Source organism: Bison bison, unplaced genomic scaffold, assembly GCF_000754665.1.
Source record: "Bison bison bison isolate TAMUID 2011002044 unplaced genomic scaffold, Bison_UMD1.0 scf7180017863823, whole genome shotgun sequence".
In the NCBI taxonomy this organism is placed as follows: domain Eukaryota; kingdom Metazoa; phylum Chordata; class Mammalia; order Artiodactyla; family Bovidae; genus Bison; species Bison bison.
Window position 1 is genome coordinate 238,659 of NW_011494395.1, and position 9,615 is coordinate 248,273.

The following is a 9,615-nucleotide window of genomic DNA, read 5'->3' on the forward strand; positions in this document are numbered from 1 at the left end:
CCACTTCCATTTTTCTTTTGTCTTTTCTTTTAAAAAAAAAAAAAAAGGCAGGGGTGTGATTGGTTGGAAGGGTAGAGAACAAACCCCAGAACAGTATGTAAGCTCCAGAGGTGGGCGGTGAGAAGTCCCCAGAGAAGTGAGAAGGGGAAAAAGGTCAGGGCAATGCTTGCAGCATCAAGTTCCTCAGGAGTTTCTGTCGGCCCAGCTCATAGTCCTCCTCATCCACATTCACCAGCAGCTTAATGGCTTCGTGGCCCACAGCCTGCTTGAGGGAGTCTGTGATAAAGACACCTTTAAGTGCCTCTAGTAACGAGCCATTGATGTAGTCGCGCCAGAATGCATCGAGGTAGGTGAGCTCAGAGAACTTGATGTCACAGATGATGGAGCCCAGGTCCCGGGACTTGAGGATGGTGTTGGCCTGGTTAAAGCGCTCAAACTGGCGCTCAAGTGGGTCCTGCTTGTTAGAAAAGACGTTGCCCTGCAGAGCAGTCTCATGCTGGCAGTATTCAGCCCGAACCCGCAGTCTGATGTCTGTGGGGAAAAGAAGACACACAGAAGAGATTGCAGTGAGAGCTGAGTCTACACCCAAGTTTTGAAAAGTTGAAAAGAACGGCAGAGTAGCACAGTTGGGAACAACACCTGACAGCTTCTCTACCTCTTCCCAGGACTAGTTCTTTTCTATGAAGCTCTGAAATCCTTGCCTCAATTCAAGAGGTTCCCTTACATGGGACATGCCCAGGTCAGATTATTTCCATCACTCACAAGTAGCACCTTGATTCTAAGAGATTTTCCTAATTAACAGAAGTTCACTTTAATATTCTATCATGACTTGAGTCATATTACAATAAGGATGTCCTAAGAGCATCCTTTTCATCTAGTTATTACTTAGAAAGAGTTGACATGTACTCTGCCACAAAGACAGAGTTCTCCACCCAGAGACTGTAACATTCAACCTCACTGTGCAACAGCAGTCAAAGTGAGCCTCGCTCTAAATAGCCTAAGCTGCCCAGTGTTCTGAGGCTTCCCAGGTGGCGCTGGGGGGAAAGAACCCACCTGCCACTGCAGGAGATACGAAGAGACAGGGATTGGGAAGATCCCCTGGAGAAGGAAATGGCAACCCTCCAGGATTCTTGCCTGGAGAATCCCATGGACAGAGGAGCTTGGTGGGCTACAGTTCAGTGTTGCAAAGAGTCGGACACGACTATAAGCAACTCAGCATGCCCAGTATTTCAGCAGTTCTATTTCCCCTCCAGTCTACTCCGCCTCTAGAACCCTTGAACTTTCTCACCGCATGTCTGCTTCTCCTTGGGATCTGGTGTCACTGACTTCCGGCGTTTCCGCTGGCTCCCAAGTGTGGCTCTCCCTCGAGCTGGCCGCTTGCTACACATCTGAGGGCCCGAAGCAGGGCAGCACACCACAGGATAGTGGGGAGGCACTGACCAGAGGGAAACAGGGAGACACAGCAGGGGAAAAGCAGAAACAGAGACAATTCACTTGGAATGTGGAGGGATCATTCAGACTCAGCACTACAGCAGTATCAATAATGGGACTTGAAAGGCAGACACAATATGGGAACCATTATAGGACCTAGATGAAGCATTAACACCTCATCTGATTTTGAAGGAGGAGCAGATGTGGGAGGACAGTGTCCTTTCATTTAGGCTGGCAAAAGATGGGTCCAGCATCCTCTTTCTTGATTATGGAAATTAGGGAGAGTTAATATCTCACCTGTTTTAGGGGGGTGGGGAGGCCTCGGTTCTGGGTCGCTGAGGGCTCTGGGTGTCACATAGCGAACTGATGTCTCCTCCAGGTATTTGTCTACAAGATCAGGGCACACTGTAGGGGGAGAGGGACTCACTCAGGAGAAGATACACCCTTCCCTTCTCCTAGTCCAATCCTCCAATGCACCTCGAAACGTCCTTCTCAGGACTCCCCGGAGTCAATGCCTCCTTCTGCCTGGACGCCTACGCTGCTGACTCTGGGCCGCCCACAGCTCTCCCCTGAGCCCAGGGTCCCAGCCCCAAGTGCACCCTCACCAGCCCGTCTCCGCTTGAGAGTGACGTAGGGCAGCAGGTCATGGCGAGTGATGATGCGCAGCAGCTGCAGCACCTGGCGGAAGTTACTCTCATCACAGCGGCCCTGGCGCTCCAGCGCCAGTAAGAAGTCACGTCCATTTCGGATGAGGCCACGCTCGTGGTCATCAATGACGTCAACAAAGAGGAAGGAAAGAACACGCACGTCTCTGTGTGTCAGGTGGGTGCCCACGATGTCAAACATGCGGTGCAGGCTGTACAGCCCGTGCTCCTGCTCACCGTGCTCTTCGGGCCACACCTGGCTTGCCCTCCGCTTTAGGCCCGCCATGCTGGGGGCTCAGGTACACAGTGCTTTCCAGAATCCCTGCTCAGCAGCTGCAATCCCCACTATACTGTAAGGACAAGGAAAGAACCTGTGAACCACTCAATGTTAGGAACTAGTCTTAGCCAATCCTATATTCTCAGAGCCTAACACAATGCCTGGCACTGTGTAGTGCTTAATGAGCATTTACTAATTTTTACAAAGTTGTTGATTTTTTTGGCTCACTGTGCAGCATGCAGGATCTTATGTCCCTTGATCAGGGATCGAACTCACATCCCTTGCATTGGAAGCATGGACCCTCAACCACTGGACTGCCAGGGAAGTGCCTGTAAAATATTTATTAAAAAATAAAGCACAGAGCTCTCTATATTTAGCAGATAGTGCCCTAAGTCCAGATCTTACTAGAGAAAGATAGTCACATCTGCTAAGGAAGACTCACTAATTTGCAAGTTTAGTGTTACATATTCAGCAGACATTGTTGCGATTGTTGCTCTGGCCTCCAAAATACTGTTTTTGGTCCTGTGTGCTCTCCCTGACAGTGCCCCTGATCAATTCATCCCTTAAATGAAAGCAAAATGAAGAGAAGTAGAAAATTCACTCTAAATTCTAACACAGAAGCTGCATCAGATAAACTTAGGGGCTGACAGCAGGGAAACTGAAAGTCTGAACTAGTTTTAATTCTGCCCATATAAACTGTAGCTACGTGACCTTAAGTAAGTCACTTAGCTTGAAAGCCTCAGTGTCCCCACCTACAAAACAAGGAGGAAAGACTACTCCTCAGAGTTATTAAGAATCCAGTGAGAATATGCACATAAAATCACCGTAAAACTTTTCTAACTGGTTAGGAGATTTCAAAGAGACAATCATCCTTGGCCTCTGCAGACCAGACTCATCCCTTCACAGACCTATCCTCATTTCTCCTACAATCAAATCAAGTCCAGGAGAATAATAACTGCTGAGAAAGTTAATCAAATATCCACCAAAACTCATGGATTTAAATCAACAAACATCACTACGCTCCTACACTGAGCATTCGTGGAATTCTCCTATGCCACCTGTACTCTCCTGATGGTCACACACCATTTGGATCTATGCCACTGTCTAACCTTTCCTCATGGTTGTCGTTTACCAATCCCCCGTCAATGACCAAGCACAGTCCTACATTTATGATGCATTTTGGCATTTGATTCACACATTTCCTCCATCATTGTGGGTAATGTCAGTGACCCAGCTAAAAACCAATCCTCAAGTCAAACAGCTTTCATCTCTAGCCACTCATATTTACTACCCTACCAAGTACCACCCAATACTACTACACCCTCTGACCACAACCTCCAATCACCCAAACAATTATAAATTCCTGTTGATACTACTTTCTATTTCCTAAATTTGCCTCACCTTTCCACCCCCCTACTACCATCATGCTGGTTCAGGTCCCAATAATCTCTCACCTGGATTACTGCAGAAGCCTCTTTAAGGGCTCTCCTTACAACCAATCTTAACCTGTCTAAATCCATCCCCTACATCCAGCTAGATTATCTAAAATGCACAACTGACCACATCACTTTTCATCTTAACACCTCTCCACAATTCTCTCCTTGAGTTTCCCAGGTGGTGCTAGTGGTAAAGAACCCACCTGCCAACGCAGGAGACATAAGAGATGTGGGTTTGCTCTCTGGATCAGTAAGATCCCCTGGAGGAGGACGTGGCAGCCCACTCCAGTATTCTTGCCTGGAGAATCCCATGGACAGAGGAGCCTGGCGGGCTACAGTCCACAGGGTTACAAAGAGTCAGACACGACTGAAGTGAATTCACATGCACAATCCTCTCCTTACCAATAAGAATACTCCAGATTCCTTACCCAACACACCAAACCATCCAAGATCAGGTCTTTGTCACTTTTTATTTCTCTAACGTTAATCATTAGTCTATAGTTCACATATATCATACAACTCATTTCTCCATAACTATCTTTAGACTATTCTCTTTGCCTGAGTGGCCCTTCCCTTCTTTTCCATATGCCCCATTACACCTTTTTTCAGATGGCTAATTCCTACTCATCCTTTAAGAATCAGTTCAGGGACTTCCTTGGTGGTCCAATGGTTAAGAATCTGACTTCCAAAGCTGGGGACACAGGGTCAATCCCTGATGGAGAACTAAGATCCTACATGCCACAGGGCAACTAAGCCCATGTGCCACAAAAGACGATCCTGTGTGCCTCAGCTAATACCCCACGCAGCCAAAAATGAAATAAATAAATACTAAAAAAAAATACTAATAAACAAATACTAAAAAAAAAAAAAAAATCAGTCCAGATGCCATCTTCAAATTCATTCTCTACAGCCCATGCTGGGGTTAAGTAGGCCTCTTCCAAGTTCCTATGGAACACTGTACATATATTTCCCGTAAACCATTTATCAGAGGGTACGAAAATTACCTGTACGCCTATCATATCTTAAGCAACTCAAGTAGAGGGACTAGGTCATATTCATCTTTATAGCTATAGTGCCGAGCAATGGACAGGGCTTGGCATATACTAGGAGCAACCTGCTGTTGAACTGAACTGAACCTCCAAGAGATCTCCACAAGCAATACCAGTTAAGAATAAACTCACTTAAGTCCAAGAGTAAGAGGACCCCATTAAAAGTACACGCAGCTCAGGTAACATGCATATTCTCTAGCGTTCCCCATACTGTAAAACTACCACTACCATAGCAACCTACTCAACAATAATACAGGCTGTTCTGTCCATTTTATACTCCAAGAAACTGAGGCTATGTTAAAAGGGAGAATAAAATGATAAACTACTTCAGAAGAGTCAAGCAACTGTGGACTCAGAAAACTGAAGAGCAAGTAGGACCTGGTCTTCTCTTTTAATCCTGAAACAAATGCACAGAGAGACTCACACCCTTAAGAAAACGGGAGGTCCAACCTGAAATCACCTAGCCCTGTGACATGGGTTCAGAATGTGGACAGGAAACACAGCCCACATCTAGTTATGAGAACCAGACATCCCACCCAAAGCATGGGAAACAACTGGGAATATGGCTACTCAACTGTTGACTGGTTTTCCTCGTTTCTTCCTCTCTTGTTTCCCCTGCTACAGTCACTGGCTACAAATAGAGGGGCCTGAAGGAAAACAACTTCTTGCTCATAGCAGAAGGCTCACATGAGAAAACTGAGCCTCCTTAGAGCCCCTACAACTTCGCCTTGTTCCTATCCCACCTGTTCCCCTTGGCCAGCTGTCTATTCTGTGGATCCCAGAAAAAAACAGATGGGCAGGTTTCACATTCAACCAATCAGAAAAGTAGGCTGCTCCAGAGTTCCCTAGTTCAAAGTGTCCTGACTATAAACCCCTAGGAAATTGTCCCCACATACCTGGTCACTGGAAAATGAAGCAGAATACAAGAAAGCCCTGTGGTCCTAACTATATATCAATGGATGCAATTCTACGATAGACCTCAATTCTGAGGGTTACATCCCTAGATCTGAGGGGGAAACAGCCACTGTTAAGTCGTAGATCCTAGGCTGGGTCAAAGTGACAGGATTTATCAGAGCTTCTAGGTCAGTGGTTCTCAATCAGGGCAATTTTGCCCACCAGGGGACATTCAGCAATGTCTGGAGACTTTTTAGATCGTCATGAATGGGGAGTGGGAAGTGAGGGTGGTAACGGAGGGCGCTGCTGGCATGCAATGAGTAAATGCAATGGATAATGCCAGACATCCTATAAAGCACAGGATGGCCTCTTACAACAAAGAATTATCTGATCCAAAATATCAATAATGCTAAAGATGAGAAATCCTATTCTAGATGGAGCATGATGAAGGGTCAAAAGAAGAGACAGCACTGTCACTTGCCATCTTCTATCTGGAGAAGGAAGTCATCTGGTCCCTCCAACCAAAACCCAGCAAACAATATTCCAGAAGAAGAGCCAGTCAGACAAAGACTCATTTAACTTAACTAAGGAGTTTCATCCTGCTCCAGCTTTGGCTTCTCTATCACCTGCTGCTGCCATTTAGGTGAACAGCAGGGACAGGGCTACACTCCCTTCCACCCCATCCCAAGAGGTATAATCTGACCTAATTCAATCTAAATTGCTGTGAAGATTAGAGAAATGCCATCCTCTGCAAGACAGAAAGGACCCTGCACTGAAACCTTGCAACCATCTTTAAAGTCCCCAAATGAGATCAAGAGCAGACCCTTCCTTGTTAGGCTGCTGAGCAGACTTACAGCACTTATGCAATAAAGCAAAACGTACAAGAGGGAGAAGTTTCCCAAGGCCATGCTTGTCCTTGGGAGAAATGTCAGGAGGCTGACATGCAGGCTAATAGGCAGCCCTCCCCACTTAATTATCATCTGTGATGGCGAGTTCACTCACTCAGCAATCCACATGCGGGTTCCAAGAATCTAACTTCAGCACTCAAAGAACGTGGCCAACTTCCTCTTAAACCAAAATATATTCAGCTTACTGTGGCAGTGAATCGAGGGAACTACGCAGAAATTATACAGAGATTCTAGATGAAAAGTATCAGAGCAGTGAGGAGAATGTACATCCTCCAAACAGAAGATGAGGAAGAACTTCAGAATCTTGGTGCCTGAAATACTGCCAGACAGCAGAGACAACACTCCAGTAAACAAGAGTCCTGATCCTGCAGGCTGGTTTGGGTCTATCTGGGAGCCTAACATCTAGATCACCCCGGAGGGGTTCCCGAGACTAATCCTTTATTCTGATGAATTGCTGCATTTCCGGGCACTGTAGGAGTTTTTATTGTTTGTTTTCTTTAGGTAGGCACAAGCCAGCCAAGGGCCAACAGTCTCTATGTATCTACAGGCCTTCCTCTCGATTAATTGTTGTCTGTTAGGTTTCTACTCCCAAGCAAAGTCTAGTTTCATTCCAACCAGGAATGAGATCTGTATTTTTTGAGGTATTTGATTTTCTCAGAAGCCCTTGGAAGTCATGTGGAAGAAATTAAAGAGAGTGATGTCTTAAAATGAAAACAACAGTAGTTTCATCCCAACAGAACTGGAGGTGTCTGACTCTCTCACAAGCCCTTTTGAGAGGGAAAATCTGAAAAAGGGTGATGTCTTAAAACTTGAAATATAAAGGATATGGAAAAACCTTAAAAATGACTAAAACTACATAAAGAAAGAGCTTTCTTGCTGGTAGGACCCAGAAAATGTAACCAAATATCTGGAAGTCAGAATTACAAAGTATGTTTTCAAAATGAAACTTCCAAAACAACTAGGAGAAAGAGTAAGCTGGAAGAAAAGCCTGCCCGCAGCAGCCCGCAGCAGGTGTCTCAGCAACCCTCCAAGGCAACCTTGGGAGACACTGTGCTAGAGTACAAAATTCCACATGTTTACAAATGTTTCTCTCAGAGCTGACCAAGACAACTAGACAGTGACAAAACAGGGCTGGAGGCTGGTCCTAAGACACCTAATTTCTGTTCTCTTTTCCCTCCTATCAGTTTCCAGCGACCTAAAGAGACAACGACTGTAACAAATCTTATGCACTTGGTTGGGTGAGTGAAAACCCATTTTCCCTGTCATCTACTCCATTACTGCACTCAACCCTCAATATGTCATTTCCATTCCCTTTCATTGTTTGAAAACAAACAAAAAGTTCCAGACTTACCTCTGCAGGAAACTTAATTTCCCAGGTCTCTTCCTAGCACAAGATTCAAAGCCAGCAGCAAAACAAAAACAAATAAGGGGGGAAAGTGTCAATTTTCAAGCTTTACTTTGACACCTCAAAGGCCCAGAGAGTCAATTTCAGCTGCAAAAATATACAGACAAGCCTAAAGCTATTTCAATTGTAATGATACACTCTAAGCTAAATGGGAGAACTCACTTCCAACAAAGTCCCCAGGCTTTCCTAACCTTCTATTACCCAATTCACTAAACAATACCAACTCTGAGAATGTCCAGTCTCAGTGGTTTACGCAAAAAAGTCCCAAATTTAACAACTTGTAGGGGGGAAACCAATTATCCTCTGACACCTCACTCCTCACTCTCTTGTGAGGCCCACCTACTTTGTTATACTATCAACACTGACTTCATCTTTAGATGAACCAGGAGGAAAGTGGTTACAGCGAAAGGCGGCACCTTCTTTTCATCACTTCACTTGAGAGACCGCAACTATCCTCCAAATTCTGTCTTCACTCTTTCCCTTACCTAGTACACAGTGAGAACGAAAAACCCACTGGGGCAGGATCCACTCAAACACCCACATTTCACCGGGAACATTTTTTTATACACGGGTACTGACCCTCCCTCCCAGCACTAAACAGCAAAATAAAGAATCTGGAAACTAAAGCGCTCATTTAATTAGCACGGCTGCCCAGATGCCATCCTGCGTTTTCTGATCCCTTTCTCAGACTTCAGAGCCTTGACTTCAGCATACAGAGGTCCAACACGGCATGCATGTTTCCCCATTCCGACATCGATAATTACTTAAAACTAGGAAAGCCCTTTACTCCTTCCACACAACAGCGATACCAGGGTCCGCCTTTCCCCTTCTTTTCGTAACCAGGAAAAACAAGGGTGCTTTGGGAAATCCAGCTGAACCTTCATCCAACCCCAGTTCTCTAAACCCACAAGACCATTCCCTTCTGCCCGTCCCACCCTAGGAAAAGCTAAAAGGCCTGGCAATTAGAATTGGCTGCAACTGATGCTGCTTAACTCTGCTCTCTCTTCCTTTCCACAGGGGAAAGGGAAACCCCTGAACCTCTATCATTCGTGCAGCTCCACTGTCCTATCTCCCATCCCATTCCCCTTCCTCCCAAACTTTCCTCCTAGTCTCTCACTTTCTCCATTACCTCGTTACACCGACACGCTCTCCAGTCCCCAAACCTCCGTTTTCTCCTTTTCCACCCAAATTCTCCCCTAGGCCCTTCCCCCTCCCACCTCCAATTTAACACCTTCAGAACCTCCCCCCAGACGTCTCAAACCCAATCTTCACCTCTCACCTCCCCACTACAGCCCTAACGCGAGTCCAGCTCTTCTCCCCACCACTTGCCACAAGCCCCCTTCTCCTTCACACCCTCAGCCCCTCCCTCCCGCTCCTGCCCCCCTGGCCCGGCGGGCTCGCAGCCCCACTCCCCACCTCGGCCTCTCTAACACCCCCAGCCCGGCCCAGCCTCGGCCCTTGTTTACGCCCCTCCCCTGCCCCACTCCTCCGCCTCGACCCTGCCTTCCCGCACAGTTGCCACCTCCCCCGCACGCCCCCTCGGCCGCTCCCCTCCCCCACCTCGCAGCGTC

At 46.5% G+C, this 9,615-nt stretch overlaps 1 protein-coding gene across 4 annotated transcripts; it reads right to left on the reverse strand.

Annotated features, from left to right (window-relative positions):
* Positions 1–22: 22 nt before the first annotated feature.
* Positions 23–9,615, reverse strand: DEDD (death effector domain containing). Of its 4 annotated transcripts, XM_010833663.1 has the most exons (6): positions 9,605–9,615; positions 7,991–8,023; positions 2,037–2,425; positions 1,729–1,836; positions 1,289–1,435; positions 23–531 (listed from the first exon to the last, which is right to left on the reverse strand). In XM_010833663.1, the coding sequence occupies exons 3-6, from the start codon at positions 2,359–2,361 to the stop codon at positions 155–157; spliced, it is 957 nt and encodes a 318-aa protein (XP_010831965.1). In that variant the 5' UTR covers positions 2,362–2,425; positions 7,991–8,023; positions 9,605–9,615; the 3' UTR covers positions 23–154. The 4 variants fall into 4 exon arrangements, with proteins under 4 accessions (XP_010831965.1, XP_010831967.1, XP_010831968.1 ...); XM_010833665.1 differs by lacking the exon at positions 7,991–8,023; XM_010833666.1 differs by lacking the exon at positions 9,605–9,615 and having other exon boundaries at positions 1,729–1,818; positions 7,991–9,542.